Source organism: Lithobates pipiens, unplaced genomic scaffold, assembly GCF_037356315.1.
Source record: "Lithobates pipiens isolate NorthernLeopardFrog02 unplaced genomic scaffold, aLitPip1_a1.2 Scaffold_16, whole genome shotgun sequence".
Taxonomy (NCBI): Eukaryota; Metazoa; Chordata; class Amphibia; order Anura; family Ranidae; genus Lithobates; species Lithobates pipiens.
In genome coordinates, this window is record NW_027507748.1 from 172,968,042 (window position 1) to 172,988,404 (window position 20,363).

Here is a 20,363-nt window from a genome sequence, read left to right on the forward strand (position 1 = left end):
GGCAGGCGTTGCGAAAAGCCCGGAACTTGGAGCGGTCCCCAGAAAATCTTTCCGGAATGGGAACCCTAGGCTCAGGTGGGAGCATCATGACTGTCGAATGAGCTGCAGGCTGGGCAGCAGGAGGCTGAGGTGTGGTGTCTGGAGACCCCGAAATGGAGAGATGCTGGACCCGCTCCTCCAATCTGGTGTAGCCATCCTGAAGGGACTTCACGGCCTGGGTGAGAGCCGCAAGGTGAGAGCAAATCTCCTTCATGGCGGAGGCCCCTTCCGCAGACTCAGACATGGCTGTCTCGTACTGTTAAGAACCTTGGGTATTGAGTCTGACTTGTGGAAGGGGACCTCTCTTACGGCTCTGGTTCTGGTCTCACTGGAATGGGAACAGGGAGACCGGAGCGCAGTGGGGTAGGAGAGTCCAGCCAGGTGCAGCAGCAGGTGTCGGGAGATGAGGATCCTCTGAAGCAGGAACTCTCTGTAGCAGGGAAGCAGAAGGCTGCAGGCCACTGGATCAGGATGGATGGAACCTCTGGATGCAAGGTAGCAGATACAGGAACAGGCAGGAGACAGCAGAGGTATCAGGTGCAGGCAGGGGTTCGGCAACAGGAAATCAGTCCAAGAAGGGTCAAACAAGCCGGGGTCGGAGCAGGAGAGGTCAGCAAGGTCAAACGGAGCCGGGTCAGATATCAGATAGGTAGCAGGCAGGTAAGCAGGTATTTTCAGGCACTAGCTGCAGACGAGACAGCACAGAACCACTGTAGCTGCGCCTTTAAAAAGGGCCACTGGCGCCAATCGAGCTAACGCTCATCCGTGCGTGCGTGTACCGCGCGCACATACGATCGACGTGCACCCGCGCGCGTTGGAAGACGCTCGTACCCACGACGACCCGCGGCACGAGTGCGCGTGCGCGTACGGAAAGTCGATCGTACGGAACGGACGGATTCCTGACAGGGGCATGGGGCCCTGGATACTGCCCTGGGGGACATGTATCAATGCAATTTTTTTTAAAACAATCATTTTTTTCAGGAGCAGTGATTGTAATGATGCCCATCCCAAAGCACCTTGTACCCATGTTGATGGAGGTAAAGGTCTCTTCCCCACAAAACAAAAGCTAAAAAAACTGTGTCCCTTGATGTAAATCCATTGTCAATCATGCCGCCCGCCACACCCAAAAAGAACAAAAAAAATTCCGCCTTCATTGATGGCAAGGTAAGGGCGGGGCCACCTGGCAATGTCACGTAGTGGCACTGCTCTCCTTGTGACATCATGGACCAGTGCATGCTGGGTCAGTGATATCAACAAGGGGGTGGTGTCACCAGGTGGCATCTTCAGCTGGCCTTGGGACTTGCTGACAATTGTGCACACAGTGGGAGCTGGGCAGGGGGAAAGCATGCACTCGTCCTAAACCCAGAAGTAGGCAGCAATGTAACAATATGTTGCTTTTCCTAGAGCGGCCGCCCGTCTGCAGTACATCGCTGGCAGGCAGGCTGAAAGTAGTTATAAAGCTAAGTTAATATTCACTTCCTTTAGTAAGTCAATTCCATAGACATCTTACCCTTTCAAACTCTCTAGTCTGATGAAGAATACCCATCTATGGCAGGACCCCATTCAGAAGAAGTGTGGTATGAATGGACAACATAGAGTTAAATGTCATTCTAGTTATGCTTCACTTGCAGCCATTTCTACTTACATTATGTTATATTTAACATATAATATAATGTATATGTTTATATTTTTTGAGAAATATTATATTTATCCTTTTAGAGAGAGTATAATTCACACTAACTAAATTAAGGGAAAAAATGCAAGAATAACGTATAAGCTAAGCTAAGTAGGTAAGAATAACTTATAAGCTAAGCTAAGCTAAGCTTAGCTAACTAGGTTAGAAGTGACTATTTAGAGTACACAATTAAATAGTTTTAGATAAATAATGGTCATAGTTGCCTCAGCTGTGCCAATATAAAAAGCATATTTTTTATCAAAATATATGATTTAGTTGCAAGAAAAAATGCAGTTCGTTCATGCGTAATTTAATTGTGTGACTCATAAGGCCTGAATCTGTGAAGCCATGAGAATGACCAAATGCTATTTTTAACACAACAATGAGAGTTGTAATGTCACTTCTTTGAAGTGGTTGAATCTGAATCTGGGCTCCCTGGATGTGAGCAAGTCACCTTTTTTTCACTGCACATTTTAAGGACTAAAATTAGATTTCATGCTATGCACAAATGCAGGGATTTGTTATGCCTGCAAAATTGTATCTTCACTTTACAGCTTGGCATGCATTTTCAGCGCTGTATAATAATTAGATGCATTGTACATTATGGAATCCATCATAATATCAATGCAGTCAGTTGAGGTGGAGGAAGAGATAACACATTTGCATAACCTTGCAAACATTGTCATTTCTCTTTTCACAACATGACATGTATGAGTAGAACCTAACTTAAAGAGCTTCATTGTAAAAATCAGTTCAAAGCACACATAAATCCAATCATGTGTTAAGTGAATTTACATAAAAAAGGGGCACGAAACCAAATGCCTTGAAAATAAAATATATCTTGTTGATCTAGCTCTTGATGTCAGTAAGAAAAAGAAACATAAAATGTGTGTAAATCAGGCATTCACGTAAAAATGTGAGTTTACCTACATATGTTTTGGAGGTCATCTTAGAATTATAATGAGCAAACAACAATGAATTTTAAGGATATAGCATATTTTTGCAGTGAACTTGATGTCGATAGGGGGCGAATCATGTTACTTACTCCTGGTCACTTGTAGGATGACTCATATGTAAGCTATTGTAAAACAAAATAAATAGGTATTCAGGTTATGGCATGGGGTACATATGCAAATGGTATATACAATATATATATATATATATATATATATATATATATATATATATATATATATATATATATAGACAAAAATACTGTAGTATATTTCCCTGCATGTCAGCGCTTTCTAACAATTCTAACCTACACTGACAATATGGATGTTGTAAGCTCATTATTTTATGGAAAGTTGGGTTGTCTATCCATTCCATATATTGTTTCGGCTTGTGACTCAGCTAAACAGAAAAAAAGGCTATGCACTTAATTTTAGGCTGTTTCTTATTTAAGTCAAATGTTTGCAACCGCAAATTTCTCCGAAAAATAACAAAAACAATAGGCAAGTTTTACTTAAAATGGTGCATATAGAATCTGGTGCAGCTGTCCAAAGTAACCACTCTGCTTTAGGTGTTATTGTCAAAGCTTAATTGAATAAGATGAACTTAGGGTCCTTTCGAAAGAGCAATCTGCCCAGTGGACTTTCCGCTTTGCTCAGCGGAGGATCTCTGTGCTGATCCCCGCTGAGCAGATGGATAACAGGTCCGTATCCACTCACTGTGCAGAGACAGACCTGTCAGAGTCCTTCTCTCCTCTATGGGGAGATCAGATGAAAACAGACCGCCTGTTCATTTTCATCCAATGCCATCTGATCTGATCTGCCAGATGGATGGGAAAATAGGGTCACTATCTGTCTACATTTCACTGATCGGATCAAATTGGATAGCGGTGGATGTCAGCGGACATATCACCGCTGACATCCAATGCTCCATAGGAGTAAATGGAGCGTCTGATTGGGTCCGCCTGAAAAACTGACAGATGGACCTGTCTAGTAAGCCCGTATGAAAGGGTCTTAGAAGCTGGTTGGTTACTATACACAGCTGCACCAGATTCTGTGTGCACCAGTTTTAGTTAATCTCCCCAAAAGACTTTTGAAATTGACCATAGTGGGCTTTTACTGTACATATCATGGAATTTTTTCAGGTCTTTTTTACCCATTAAAACATTTTATTGTGTACAGAAGCTCATTGTGATCAGTGTTAGTTTTTTGGATAATGTTTTCTAATGATTGTGTACCACCAGAACCTGGACTTTTATGAAGTAGTTGAAAAACATTTAAATTATAGGTGTGGATTCAAGAATTTTTAGAATCCTATGGATTTGTCATGAACCCATGGTGTCAGGAGCATCTAGCACTCCTGCTCCTCATTTCAGAATCCTGGTTTATATATATATATATATATATATATATATATATATATATATATATATAGATGATATATTGTATAATTGCATTAAGTTTACCATAAAGCATACTATCACTGAATGCAAACACTTGTTGCCAAAAACATTGGCTGGGTATATATTTCTTTTTCCTGTGGTTTTGCACAGAGCAGCCCAGATCCTCTTCCTCTTGGGTGCCTCACGAGTGCTCCTGGCCCCTCCCTTCTGCTAAGTGCCCCTTTAGCAAACAGCTTCCTCTGGGGGCACCCAAGCCAAGCCGCTGCTTCGTGTGTCCATTCAGGCACTCTGCCCCGCCCCCACTCTCTCCTTGTTGTCACACTGACTTTGATTGACAGGAGCCAATGGCACCCACTGCGGTGTCTCAGCCAATCAGGAGGGAGAGCCCACGGACATCATGGCTCACATGCAACATTGCTGGATCAAGAGGAAGCTCAGGTAAGTATCGAGGGAGGGGGGCTGAGGGGAGCTGCTGCACACAGAAGGTTTTTTTTTAATCATAATGCATAGAATGCATTAAAAAAAACTTCTGATTTTAGAAGCACTTTACTTGTATTCAGGATTTAAAATTTCATATCCCAGTTCTATAATTTTAATTGGTATTTTTACTAACTTACCTGTTTCAAACCAATCCTATAAACCACCAACACAATTGTTAATAAGCTCTGCATAGGCTTCAAGGCCATTTTGTTTACATGATTGTTATGTTTATTTATGTGGGATATATATATATATATATATATATATATATATATATATATATATATATATTACAGTATATATAGAAGATATTCCGGGGAACATCAAGGGCTTCTACAAAAGAGGATAGTAACAATAATTAGTGGTATTAAAGCTTCATATTTGTTTTTTATTATTATTATTACCAACATGTTATACAGAACTTACCTACTCTGTGCAGTGGTTTTGCACGGAGCAGCTTCAGTCCTCTTCTTTTCATGTACCTCGGAGGTGCTCCTAGCTCCTCCCCCTCAAGCAATGCCCCCAGAGAAAGACACTTGCCCAGGGGGCAGCGCTGCATGCCTGCTCCTGACCAGCTGCTCTATGCATCCATAAGACACATAGAGCCAGGACTTGGCACCCGCTCCCACTTTCTCCTCATTGGCTCACTGGCTGTGATAGACAGTACACAGATATACATAGTACCAAAAAAAAAACAAAAAAAAAACGCTCATGGATCATCCCCTCCTAGCCTACAATGCAAGGCCCTTAATCCCATGTCATTAACACATTAACACATTAACACACATTAACACTGAGTGAACATAGCATTGAATAACCACAAACCTGCTTAGGAATACTAAAGCAACAGCTTTTAGGAACAAATGAGCCTTGGCCATTAGTAATCAATGTATTATACATACACTCATAGCAAAACGTATAGCAAATTGAAGGATGTGTAGTCTATAATTTATTTGAATTGCTAATTCACTTGTCAAACCAAGTGCAAATATACAAATCACATTTGCCTGATGATCAGTATATAGTGATTTGTATATTTGCACTTGGTTTGACAAGTAAAAGAGCAATTCAAACGAATTATGAACTACACATCCTACAAGTTGCTATATATATATATATATATATATATATATATATATATATATATATATATATATATATATATACTGTACATGTGTGTGTTGAATGTGATGTTTTCCAGATGATTGCTGCAGGTGAATCATCCTCCTTTGCATGTGCTTCAAATGAATGACAATGATAAACTACCTCTGAGTGTTTGGGCCCAGGTGGTTTATCACTGCCCCCCATTTTCTCTTTTGTTTAAATAGTTAATATGAATGTCTGATATTTGTATAAAATCAGCTTGCAGAGATGAGTTTAAACTCAAAATGAGAACATTCAGTTCCGAGCTATGGTTAATCTACAGTCAGTTCACAGATCTCTGGAATAAGAGGGAGTACAGTAAAATGCCTTATTACTCTCAGCAGGTTCCACTTTCAACCTATTAGGGGTCAGGTGAATTTAGAGAACAGTTTGAGAAAATTTCAGTCTTTTATGCAGCTCTCATGCAGAGGGTCCAAGCTTCCATATTCTGAATCAGACCACATAGAGTCTTTAGTACAAATTAATCATGTCTGGATACAGTTTATGTCCCAGAACACAAAATAGCAAACCTGACAAACTTTAAATGGCGAGGCACTTTTATGGGGCTATTTTGTTAGCAATTGAACTTAGGAAACTTTTGGTAATTTAGCAGCTTCTCATGCTTACAAAAAAGGACACTATAATGTAGAAAGTATAGAGAAAGTTACCTCTTTGTAATATGTGTTTTGAACAATATTTTGTCTATAATGTGTTATCATAAAAACAATATCAATTGAGCAATATTTTGCAGCACCAATTTTTTAACCACTTAAATGTGTATTGAAAGGTTACTGAAGGGTCAGGATTAGGACGTGATTTCGAAAAATCAGTATAGGTGTTATAAAGTAGTGTAGGGAAGAGTGAGAACCTCTGGGATATTTGTATTGTTATCTGTGTTCTAGTAGTGAGAAACGCCATTATTTCTCTTTTCTGAGAGATTGCCTCTATCTACTGTTGTATTTATGGAGCAGGAAGGGCAGGTACTTCTCCTCGGTGGGACAGAAATGGAAAAAAATAATAATAATCTGGCAGTGATTTTAACCATTCCACTCTATCCTAAAATATCAAAAAACTTTTGGGTTATGGATTGTAACTGGTAATGCTATAGAATATTCATTGCAACTGGGTTAAAACCAGAAAGTCCAATCAGTTTCCCATTGTCAGAATTGTATGTAACCCAGTGTAGAAAGAGCTACTCATAGTACATGTGTTGGAGGTGGGCCTGTGCTGTACACTTTTGTTTTGTTGTTTTTTTTTATGCCACATACACACGACTGGACTTCCTGGCAGACTAGGTCCAATGGGCTTCCCGACGGACTTTCCGTTGAGTTCCAACGGACTTTCCGAAAAAACGGACTTGGCCACATACACGAACGTACTAAGTCCGCTCAAAAGTCTGTTCATTTTGAACGTGATGACGTAAGTCGGGATTAAACAAGGAAGTTAAATAGCTTTCCTTGTGTCTTATTTGGTCTGTCGGACCGGCACACAGATGAACGGTTTTCCCAATTTTAGTCCGTCAGATAGATTTGAAACATGTTCTATTTCTAGGTCCGTCTGATTTTTATTTTGAAAAATGATCGGACTAGCCCACACATGATCGGATTGTCCGATGGACTAATCCCTTCGGACCTAGCCTGCCGGAAAATCCCGTCGTGTGTACGCGGCATTATACATATTGAATCTTGAACAGGCAATGTTTGAAAATGATTGGTGGCTGTGAATTTTTTTTTAGTAGAAACAAAATATATCAGGTTTTCTGTATATGAAAGAAGGAAAAGTGCTGACAATTGGTGTGGTTGTGTACCAGGCACAGAAATAAGTAAGGCGCAGCATGCTACCAAGTACTTTAGAAAAATGGCTTGCATTTGAGAAGTGGAAACCAAACATTCACTCTAAAATTCCATTGACTTGTATAAAGGTGGTTCACCACCACCCTCTCCCTCTATATATATGGATATATAGATGTATCAGTCTATATCTATCTCTATCGCTATGTCAGTCTCTATCTATATCTATCTATATGTATATACATGAATATATATATAGCAAATAGACGATTAAAAAACAGCGCATCAAGAAAACTCATAATATAATGTGAAAAAAACGTTAAAATGTCATTTATTCAAGGTGAAAAATAAACAGAGAAATCTGATCCCTTCAGGATCTAAAAAACATAGGATACTCCAAACATGAAAAAGACAAATGTTTGATGATAAAAGCCCCTCAGATCTCTCAGTTATCACTTTAGAGATAGTAAAAACAAAGACCAATCTGCACTACCAGTTCCTTGTGCCTAAAATCCATCCTTATTCATGAAAATACAGGAACCCAAAACATGTATAAAAAACCTGTGTAGAAAGGCAGTGCAAATGAATGGAACTAAGTTCCTAGAGTCACTCACTACGTTGATGTTCACATGGACTGAAGCGCCACCATACCACGTCTGTGGAGTGAAGGGAAGATGTTAGTTACAGCTCCTTCTAATCCGTTCGGTTTTGGGGCAGAGATATGATGTCCGCTGACTACACGCTGTACGCTGGATGGTAAGTGTAAGGCTTGATCACCAGGTGGCATCAGCTAGACGTGAAGAAAAGCCTGAAGCACGCCGTACGGCTGTGTATCATGTGGGAAGCTTGTCACGTGAGAAGCTGATAGATGGGAATGGTTGCTATGCCGACTCTCCTGCTTACATGTTTCGCGCGCCTGCGCTTTGTCAAAGCTGGATCGGCATACGGCAACCAGAGAGATAAAGCATCGGGTTGTTTATAGGGGCGGGGAATGTCGGAATCACTCCAATTAACCCCTTATATGTCACTAAACCTGCTGAATTGAGGACTTGTAAACAGAGATCTGTGACAGTAGAAAAAAACTGTTGGAGAACAGATCCCTGAACAAACCGGCATAGGAAAAACTGTTATGGATACATTTAAGGATAGTGTGAGTGAAAACCTATGATTGAAATATAAAAAAAATTATATAGAAAAAGTGTGTAAAAATATTTAAAAGAGTATGAAAATGACAATTAATATTAAAAAATATTAATAGCAAATATACAAATCAGATAAGAACTGCACTGTGGATGAGAAAAAAAAAAGGGGGGGAAGGGGGAGGAAAGGAAAAATTATCTAAAAAAAGGGGGGAAAAAAGGAAATACTTTTGATATTTGGATGTACTGTTATATCCTCTCCTTATAAAATAGTTGGAATAAGTATTTTCACTACTCCCCTCTCCTGATTTTAATTTATAGAGAAACTTTTATAAAAAAAATTATTTTGTATAAAATATATATAGGGGAAAGTGATAGGATAAATAAACCATAAAATGCGATTATGCTAGGTGACTTATATCAAGAGGTTATACTAAGGATATCAAGATCTTCGTTAAGGCCATCAGGCGAGAGAGACCCCATAAGGTATATCCAGAAGGTCTCCCTGCGGCAAAGGAGGGAGAATCTTTCGTTGACTGTTAGGGTACCCTTAGGGATAGACTCAATTGCGAGGACCTCCATTTCTTTAAAATTTTTATCATGACACTGGCGAAAATGGCGGGGCACGCTGTGTTGGATGCAGCCCTCTTTGATCAGGCGGCGATGTTCACCCACCCTGACGCGTAGGGCCCGTATGGTGCGGCCTACATAAAGGAGGCCGCAAGAGCAACGTAAGACATATATCACATATTCAGTAGAGCACGTGATGAATTGTTTTATCACAAAAACTTTTCCTTTCGGTGTGGTGATGGTGGATTGGCCATTTGGGATGGACTGACAAGTATAGCAACCTCTTTTTCGACATTTAAAAATCCCATGTCTATTATCAAAGTACATCCTAATGTCAGAAAAAATTCCATTCTGTTGGATTTCGTGAGTTTATTAGGAGCAATGATGTTTTTAATTATGCGAGAGCGTCTAAAAGTGATTTGAGGTCTGGCCGGGAGGGAAGGTGCTAAGATAGGATCAAGCTTTAGGATATCATAGTGTTTGAAAATTATTTTAGACATATGTTTATATTGTGTGTTAAAGGTGGAGATAAACCTGATTGTGGTATTTTCATTAGTGGAATTTTTGGAACGTTTTTTCATGGATGATTGCTTAATTGCGTGTTCCCTAAAGGCCTGTGTAATTAAATCATCTGGATATTCTTTTTCTAAGAATTTTTTAGCCATCTGCTGGCCTTGTTGTGTATAATCCTCGGTTGAAGTACAGTTTCTGCGCAACCTTTGGAACTGTCCACTAGGGCTATTTTTCTTCCAAGCAGGATGATGGCAACTCTTATAATGCAGGTAAGAGTTGCCTGACGTGGGTTTAATATGATTGCTAGTGGTGACACTTTGCTCATTATGAGATAATACAAGGTCCAAAAAGACAAGATGGTTTGGGTCAATGACTGATGTGAAAGATAGACCCATAGAATTGTTGTTACAATAAGTGACGAAGGAGAAGAAAATCTCAACTCCGCCACTCCATATGAGCAAAATGTCATCTATATAACGACCATAAAATACAATAAACTCAGCAAAAGGATTGTTTCTCCAAATTTTTTGTTCCTCCCAGAAACCCATGGTGAGGTTTGCGTATACCGGGGCAAAACTAGCTCCCATGGCTGTGCCGTGGCGCTGGAGGTAAAATTGGTCTAAAAAGGTAAAATAGTTATGTCTCAGGCAGAATTCTATGCTCAATAATAGAAATTCTGTCTGTTTGGAGTTCATGCCTTCATCCATACTCAAAAAGTGTTGTATTGCATTAAGTCCCACGTCATTAGGTATAGAAGTATAAAGAGAGTTGACGTCTAAAGAAGCCCACATATATTCGTCAGACCATCTATAGTTTTCCATAACCTCAATCACATGACTAGAGTCTTTAATATAGGAAGGAAGTTGCACCACCAAAGGCTGTAAAATATGATCTATATAGGCCGAGAGGCCACTAGTGAAACTGTTAGTGCTTGCCACTATTGGTCTACCCGGAGGATTGGTAAGGGACTTGTGCACCTTAGGGAGGTGATAAAAATAAGGAGTACTGCAGACCTTAGGGAGAAGAAACCATTTTTCTTGGGGATTTAACACCCCATCTTTTTGAGCTTTGTCAACCAACGCAATTAAATCGCTCTGATACCTAGGGAGGGGGTCAGTTTGGAGTTGTTGGTATGTAATCGTATCAGATAACAAGCAATTGACTTCACCCAGGTAGTCACCCATGTCCTGTACGACTAGACTCCCTCCTTTATCTGCTTGTTTAACTACAATGTTCTTATTAGTAGTGAGATTTCTAAGGGCCTGTTGTTCTGATTTGTTTAAATTAGCTTGTTTTTTGTTATTGGTTGTATTACATAACTCTATAAATTCTTTATAGACCGCTTGATAGAAAGTCTCTATGTAGGGACCCTTAGAATGGGTGGGGTTAAAGGTAGACAAAGGTTTTAAATGGGTATGTATTATCGCTGGTTCCATAAAAGGATATTGTGTTTGGCTTGAGATATGACTCTCACTCCACAAATCTTCAAGAATTCTCGAAATGTCATCCTGGGGGGTAATATCAGTTTTATCAACTTCAGGCGTCGAATCTCCTTTTTTGTTGTTATTGGTGAATGTTTTAGCAAAATGTCTTTTCAAAGTAAGAGAACGAATAAATTTGTTAAGATCTTTGAAAAGGCCAAATTTATTTGGTCCAGTGGATGGCAAAAAACTTAGACCTTTCTTCAATAGCGCTAATTCATATGGGTTAAGGGTGTGTGATGAAGGATTAACATTTTTTATGGTACTATCTTCCCCTATATCTCCACCCGTTCCTTTTTGTTTTTGTTTTCCCCTAAGTTTGCGTCCTCCTCTGCAACCTCTTCTAGTTTTCTCTTTTCTTTTGTAAATGTGACTCCCTTTGGAGACAGGACTAAAAAACCTTCCTCAAAATTGGGAGGTGTCACTGAGGTGTTGTCTTTAATCTTACTTTCATTAGGTGCACATATCTTATCACTAGATTTAGGACGGGCTCCTTCCTTTATGTACTTGTCCAAATCTTTCATCAGAGGGCTGTACTTGTTGGATGTGACTACCGAAAAGATGGGTAGTCTATTGTCAATAACATCCAGTTGCCCAGATGGACCCGAGGGGGATAGGGCAACATTAGGTGGAATAACAACTAATGGAGGGTTGGCTGTTGTGTGGGAGTTGCAGTCTACACCATCCTTCTCATGGGTGATTGTGTAGTCACTTGAGCCTCGAGGAGGGTCACGGGCACCACGTGTCTCCTTGTGGTGTTCAATTTTAGATTGAGGGGGCCTACTAATCCTATTAGTTCCCTTGTTACTGGTGGAATTTTTTATTTTATAGGGCCTACTTGTCTTATGGTTTTTAGATTTGGTCCTAATATTATTATATGGGACTTCGATGTTATGTGGTGTATATTCATGGTCCACTCCCGTCTGTTGTGGAGTACGATCCCTGGTAAAAGTGGGGTATCTCTTTTTCCACTCAAAAATGTGGCCTGATCTATAATCACCAATATCTCTCTCTAGTTTACTAGTTTTTGTGCGGATCATTAAATCTTCATCTTTTCTGATGTTTTTGTCTTGGACTTCCATCCATTTTGAAAAGAGACAGGAAGTACTAAACTCCTGGATCACCTGTGCCCTGGCCTTTACTGATTCCTCTGCTATTCTGAGTTTGCGCTCTCGCTGTTGCACTAATATTCTAATCCATTTGGTGGTGCAAAATTCAGAAATCATTTGCCATTCCTTAGAGAGGTCTTCGTCTAAAAAGCTACATTGTTTTTTTATCCGAAGACCCCTAGGGGTGATGCCTAGTTCCAGGTATTTCTGTAAGAACGCTAAATCCCACCATTGTGCGTTTTCATATTGTTTGGCGTCTTGGAGTTTTAAAAAGGCCTTACGCATTTGTATTTCAAAAGCCTCAGTATGTGGGAGATCTTTATTAGGGGGACTAGGCTTAGATGTCTCATCTATAGTGCTCTCTCCCCTTAGATCTTCTAATTTTTCACATTATATTACGAGTTTTCTTCATGCACTGTTTTTTAATCGTCTAATTGCTGTTCCCCTCTTTTTGCCAAGTCCATAATGGGTTAATAGCTGCACATGGAGACCAACTACAGGACATTCATTTGAATAACGCATATCCTACGAGATAGATAAGCGTTTTTTAAGGGACCATTCATTTGTGCGCCAACTACTTTTTGGTTTGATATATATAGCAAATGCCTGGGCTGGTTAGTATGCCAATGTAACTCTAAATACCTGCTCCCAGAGCTGTTATCATCTATATAGGGGAAGAGGCAGGGATGGTTGTGACATCATTTACCAAATATGACCATGGCCATATTTGGTAAATGTCATTGCCCAAATATGACCAGTTATATTTCTGCTATCCACACCCATTTGCTTAAGTAATCTCTGTGATGTCTGTGATTTCTAGCGATACGGCAGGTGCAAGCATTTCAAGTATTTATATATAAATTCTGTAACACATATTCACTATACCCTGGGCTGGTTAGTATGCCAATGTAACTCTAAATACCTGCTCCCAGAGCTGTTATCATCTATATAGGGGAAGAGGCAGGGATGGTTGTGACATCATTTACCAAATATGACCATGGCCATATTTGGTAAATGTCATTGCCCAAATATGACCAGTGATATTTCTGCTATCCACACCCATTTGCTTAAGTAATCTCTGTGATGTCTGTGATTTCTAGCGATACGGCAGGTGCAAGCATTTCAAGTATTTATATATAAATTCTGTAACACATGTTCACTATACCCTGTGAGAAGACACTACTGGCTCACAGAATTCACAAAGCTTGCCTTTAGACCTCAGTTCACAGATCAACATAAATTAATAGTGATAAACATTATATAATTCATGAAAGATGTAAACCAGAATAAGAATAGTTTTGTAGTGCAAGTAAAGAAATAAAATTTCAAGTAAACATCAGAGAATAAGCTGTAAAGCATGCAGGGAATCCAGGAAGTTGTGGAATGAGATGGGTAAGGAGATAGGTAGAACTTAAAATATGAAATTATATTTTTCAAGTAAGCTTATATTGGACTGTGAGAAATAACTATTGTTTGTATTGCTATGCTGATGTTATAAAAAGAAAAAAAAAAGAAAAAAAATGAAAGCGTATAGACCTCCTATTAACCACTTCCCGCCCAGCCTATAACAGAATGACAGCCGGGAAGTGGTTCTGTTATATGACGTCCAGCAGGATAATATGCCAATGCGCGCCCATGTGGGCACGCAGCACCGCGATCACAAGTGCATCGTGTCAGTCTGATACACCACATCACCAAACCTCTGACAGAGGCTTCGTACCACGTGATCAGCTATGACCAATCACAGCTGACCATCACGAGAACCAGGATTTGCCGGTAAGCAGCATTCCTTGGTTTGTGCTGACAGGGAGAGCCGATCAGCGGCTCTCCCTGTCAGAGGGGGGGGGGGGGTCTGTGCTGATAATCAGCACAATTATTATCAGCATAGCCCCATCAGATGTGCCAATCAGCTGCCAATCAGTGACCAGCAGTGCCCCAATAATAAAGTCTGTCAGTGCCCACCACAGTGCCAATCAGTGCCCATCACAGTGCCAATGCATGCCCACCACAATGCCAATCAGTGTCCATCACAGTGCCAATGAGTGCCCAACATTAATACCTGTCAGTACCTGCCCAATCAGTGCTGCCTATCAGTGCCATCTATTAGTGTCCATCAATGCCACCTGTCAGTGACAATCAATACCGCCGGTCAGTGCCCATCAATATCACCTGTCAGTGCTCATCAGTGCTGCATATCAGTGCCGCCTGTCAGTGCCCATAAATTCTACATATCAGTGCATCTTCATCAGTGCCCATCAATGCCATCTTATCAGTGCCAACTCAGTAGGTGCCCATCAGTGCCTCCTCATCAGTGCCCATCAGTGCCAACTCATCAGTGCCCATCAGTGAAGGAGAACACAAAATTTTATAACAGAAACAAAGAAAAACGTATTTCTTTCAAAAATGACGGTATTTTTTAGTTTGCTTAGCAAAAAATAAAAACTGCATAGGTGATCAAATACCACCAAAATAAAGCTCTATTTGTGGGTAAAAAATGATAAACATTTGGTTTGGGTACAGTGTTGTATGACTGTGCAATTCTCATTCAAAAAGTGTCAGCAGGAAGGGGCAAAAGTGCCTGGTAATGAAGTGGTTAGCCACTTCAATACAGGGCATTTTCAACCCCTTCCTGCCCAGGCCAATTTTCAGTTTTCAGCACTTTTGCACTTTGAATGACAATTGTGCGGTACCAAATGAAATTTTTAGCATTTTTTTCTCCACAAATAGAGCTATCTTTTGGTGGTATTTGATCACCTCTGCAGTTTTTATTTCTTGCGCTATAAACAAAAGAAGAGTGACAAGTTTGAAAAAAAAAATACAATGGAGTTATTTACAAAAGGCAAATCCACTTTGCACTACAAGTGCACTGCAAGTACATTTGAAAGTTGTGATATTTATTATAGCAAAAAGTAAAAAAAAAATGTATTATTTATTTACTAAAGGAAACTCCACTTTGCACTGTAAGTGCACTTGAAAGTATGCTTGGAAGTGCAGTCGCTGTAAATCTGAGGGTAGATCTGAAATGAGGGGATGCTCTGCTAATTTTATCATCCAATCTTGTGCAAGCTAAAATGCTATTTTTTATTTTCCTTGCATGTCCCCCTCGAATCTACAGTGACTGCACTTCCAAGTGCACTTCCAAGTGCACTTACAGTGCAAAGTGGAGTTTCCTTTAGTAAATAACCCCCAATATGTTTTTACTTTTTGCTATAATAAATATCACAATTTTAAAATAACAAAAATTTTTTTTTTTCCTCAGTATAGGCCGATATGTATTCTTCCACATATTTTTGGTAAAGAAAAACAACGCATTAAGCGTATATTGATTGGTTTGTGCAAAAGTTATAGCTTCTACAAAATAGGGGATACATTTATGGTATTTTCATAATTTTTTTAATTTTTTTACTAGTAATGGTGGTGATCTGTGATTTTTATCATGACTGTGGCATTGCGGTGAACATATCGGACACTGTTGACACTATTTTACATTTATACAGCGAACAGTGCTATAAAAATGCATTGATTACTGTATAAATGTCACTGGCAGGGAAGGGGTTAACTCTGGGGGGCGATCAAGAGGTTAAATGTGTTACCTAAGGAGTGATTCTAACTGTAGGGGGAAGGACTCACAAGAGGAGGAGACCAATCAGTGTTCCTCTGTACTGGGAGCAAACGATTGGTCTCCTCTCCCCTGACAGGACATTGATCTGTGTGTTTACACACACAAATCCACGTCCCTGCTCTGTAATACCGGAACTCGCGGGTGCCCGGCGGACATTGCTGGGAAGCTGAGGACCTCATATGATGCCCGCCCAGAATGGGAGATCCCTCCTGCAGATCTCATTTGACTATGGGCGGGGAAGGAAGTGGTTAAGAAATATATGAGAGTTTACTGTACATAAAAGATCAGCAAGGGTCAAATGTAGTCTAAGGCCTCATGCAATGTCACAAGCAAATATACACTAGATATTTTTTTGTTAATTGGATCATGTGCTTCCATAGAATTGTTCTTCCTTTTAATTATAAGTATTGTCAACTTTTAAGTCCCTATTATTAAACCTTTTGTTGTCTATAGAGCTGTCTGCTGTAGATCACAAATTATGTTGAAATGTATTTTTTAGGTATCAAAATTCAAATTAAAAGAAAAAAAAGAAAAAAAAATGATAATCATAATGTCAAAGAAAAGATGAAGGGTAGACAGTAATCCAAAATAAAATTTACGTTAGCTGGGAAGAAATGGAAAAGAATAAAATAGAAAAACTGAAAGGTCACCTAGGGAAACAGATAGTAATATATACCAGCTGTACAAAAGCCAACTTATGAAATGAAAGTCACTTCTTAATCCACTCAAAGAAATGAACACTATGTCCTTTTAAAATCTTAGTTAATGCTAATTAATCTCGTTTGCAGAAGCGGATGCTATTGTTTCACTGGAATTCTTTGCATCTGTTGGTTATAAAAATAGGCCGTTGTTCTCGTACAGCTGTAATCACTTGCAAAGCCTTGTTGCTTAGGTATTAATAGCCAAGGATGTCACGTAAACCATCTTGACAGTGTTGCACATAGTTTTACATTTAGGATGAATTATTTCTCCAGCTATGAAATAGCTACATTCATCTCATGTTCTTTCTACCCCTTCAGGCATCGCAGACATTGGTACCATTACAAATGCTAACTTGTAAAAAGGGGGATATGGGATGCACTGTGTTCACTTAAAAGAGGCTTAGATTCTGTTATTTATATTTTTACAGGAACTCCACTTACTGCATGAAAGTTTCTATATCCCTGGCAGTAGGGGACAACGATACCGGATTCTGTTATAACTCCAAAATGAAATATTTTGAAAAAGCTGAGCTGAGCAAAAGCAAAGAGATCTTGTGCCCAGAAATAGAAGATTTCATTATGCCATACAGAGAGCCAGAAATCAAGTGGTACAAGGTATAGTATGAGCTCTACTAATGTTACTTAGAAGTACCAAACCTGCAGCATAAACATTATGTACCTGTGTGCCTAGTAAATGTAATTTAATGTCTCATGGCATCACATAATTCTAAATATTATTATTAATAATAATAACAATAATAATAATAATAATAATAATAATGTTATTAATAATAATAATAATAATAATAATAATAATAATAATAATAATAATAATAATATTATTTGAAGAATATTTGAAGAATATATAGTATTCCTCTTATCCAATACATGGGTATCTGCAACGCTCCAAAATGTTTTGCAGCCTATGTAATGAACAGATTGCTAAGCTATTGCAAGTAAAAAATTCACCTTACACTTTATGCTACATCTTCTTTGAATTCTGTGTTTTAAGTAAGAAAATACAAAGAAATCCACATGTTCTGAGGAAGTCTTGGATTTCTAGAAGGCACACCAGGAATTTGGGCTGCTATCTCCACATCAAAAGGCCCACTACTGCCCTTCATTTTAATGATATGCCACCCGAAGAGGCAGGTGCCCATCAACACTGAGCTGGACATTTTAAAAGAAGGTCCAAATTTGTATGCACACAACTTTTTAAAGCTCCTTCTTAATACTGAAAGATACATTGGTTGAATATTGTCAAAGCTGGACTCTTTTAGCATTAACAATTTTTATTGAAATTTATTTTTTAGAAAGCACAAAGATATATGCACCATATACAGAACAGATATTTTGTATGCTAAACACACTGAAAAAACACATCAGCAAACATCAAAATAAATAAAGTAACACCAGCAATGACAGAGGTACAGTACATCATTGAGGGCCACTAAAGTGGATAATTTAGAGCAAGGAATCATGACTTAGAGCTAGCAGTTTGACAGCATTCAAATAACATCAACTGAAGTGTAAGATAATTTAAGATTAAAGAAACATATGTATAAAATAATATAGGGATTATAATAGCTTGACCTGAGGATACCCATGAGACATTGTATGTCGTCACATAGCATACAGATGCAAGCTGACACCCCATCCCTCTGCACCCCACCCGCCCTTTTCCCTACCCTCCCCTGAACAGGGACTAAAGCTCCCCAGTAGGGCCTAGAGTGATACAAGACAATATACATGTTGCTGCAGTTCGACATAGTGTTTGGTAATTATCCCTAGAAGTTCATCCCCAATGAGGAATTTGATATAACTGAAAAACCAGAGGAGTAGAGTGACTCAATTAAACCTCTGAGTAAACTGGTAAGATGGAAAGACAAGTCCCAGCTATCAGAGCCCCCACCCACTCACAGTTAGTTCCCAGTAGAGGTGTTTGGGTGCCATGGTGGCATTCCTGGTTTACCAGTAATTACATTCAGAGTCCCTTAAATTTTACCACCCCAATGCTCTCCAGTTTGGACTCTTATGGAGCTGCAATTATACTTTGGGAAGTTCAGTTTACTGTGACTTGCATTATCAATATCTTGTTTGCACTCATGTTTTGTCATTTATATTACTTCTTCACTGTTTGTTTCCTGTGAATTTGAAAACATTAATAAAATCACTGAAACAAAAAAATAAATAAAAATAAGACAGTGAAAGCTATAACAAACTGGATAGGAAAATTCTCAAAAATCTCAGTGAGGACCTAGCAGCCAGAGTTAGAGTTAACATAAAGGGCATCCATTACAGTGGATCTTCCTTGAGGTGCCATAATTCCCAAACCAAATTGTGAGCCTCTAATTTGTAATAGAGTCTAGCTGTCCATTTTTCCATGAATTCTACATCTTTAATTCAAGTATACAAAGCAGCCAAAGATGGGCAGTGCTTTTTTTTTTCCAGTTGATTGCAATGAGGCATATTGCAACAGTAAGCACAACATCTTTTATGAGGCTTAACAAGATTCAGAGAGGTCAGACACAACAGAAAAAAATGTTGGGGTAAATAAGATGGGTACCTTGAAGAGGTGGTTTAAGAGATTTTGTGCTGAATTCCAAAACTGGAATCTTACATGTCCACAACACTCTTGCTACAAAAATACCAGCCTGTCTCTCTCAGTGTAATGATTATTATAATTATTATACAGGATTTATATAGTGCCAACAATTTGCACAGCACTTTACAACATGGGGGCAGACAGTACAGTTACAATATGATTCAATATGGTAAGAATCAGAGGGTCCTGCTTGTTAGAGCTTACGATCTAAGAGGGATGGTCAAGTGATACAAAAGGGTAATAACTGTGCGGGATGAGCGGATGGAGTAAACCAAAGTACAGTTGTTAGGTGTGGGCAGGATAAGCTTTTCTGAAAAGGAGGGTTTCAGGGATCGTCTAAAAGCATGATAAGTGCCACAAAAACAAAAAAAGACTAAACACTCCCAATCGGAGTAAATTAGAAGGCAGGATTTTACGGAGGTTGAAACTTACTTTTTGGTACCATACAAAAGCTTGGGATACAAAAGATAAGTATAAAAAATATAATTTTTATTACAATCACAATTTAACCACTTCAGCCCCGGAAGAATTTACCCTCTTCCTGACCAGAGCACTTTTTGCGATTTGGCACTGCATCGATTTAGCTTACAATTGTGTGGTTGTGCGACGTTTTACCCAAACAAAATTGACAGCCTTTTTTTCCCCACAAATATAGCTTTATTTTGGTGGTATTTGATCGCCTGTGCGTTTTTTTTTTGCTCTAAACAAAAAATGAGCGACAATTTAAAAAAAAAACACATTATTTTTAAATTTTCGCTATAATAAATATCCCCCAAAAATATCAAAAACATTTTTTTTCCTCAGTTTAGGCTGATATGTATTCTTCTACATATTTTTTGTAAAAATAAATCGCAATAAGCATATATTTATTGGTTTGCGCTAAAGCTATAGCGTCTACATAGGGGATAGATTTAGAGCATTTTTATTATTATTATTTATTTTACTAGTAATGGTGGTGATCTGTGATTTTTATCATGACTGCGGCATTATGGTGGACACATCAGGCAATTTTGACACATTTTTGGAACCAATGGCATTAATACAGCGATCAGTGCAATTAAAAATGCATTGATTACTGTAAAACTGTCACTGGCAGTGAAGGGGTTAATACTAGGGGCAGTGAAGTGGTTAACTGTGTTCCCT

At 39.0% G+C, this 20,363-nt stretch overlaps 1 protein-coding gene across 1 annotated transcript in view; it reads left to right on the top strand.

Annotated features, from left to right (window-relative positions):
- The window catches only part of IL1RAPL1 (interleukin 1 receptor accessory protein like 1), a 1,840,350-nt gene that overhangs the window by 1,077,362 nt on the left and 742,625 nt on the right, over window positions 1-20,363 (top strand). The window contains exon 4 of the mRNA XM_077480774.1: window positions 17,044-17,230. Within this exon, the coding sequence (XP_077336900.1) occupies window positions 17,044-17,230 (187 nt within the window). The remainder of the gene's footprint in view (window positions 1-17,043; window positions 17,231-20,363) is intronic.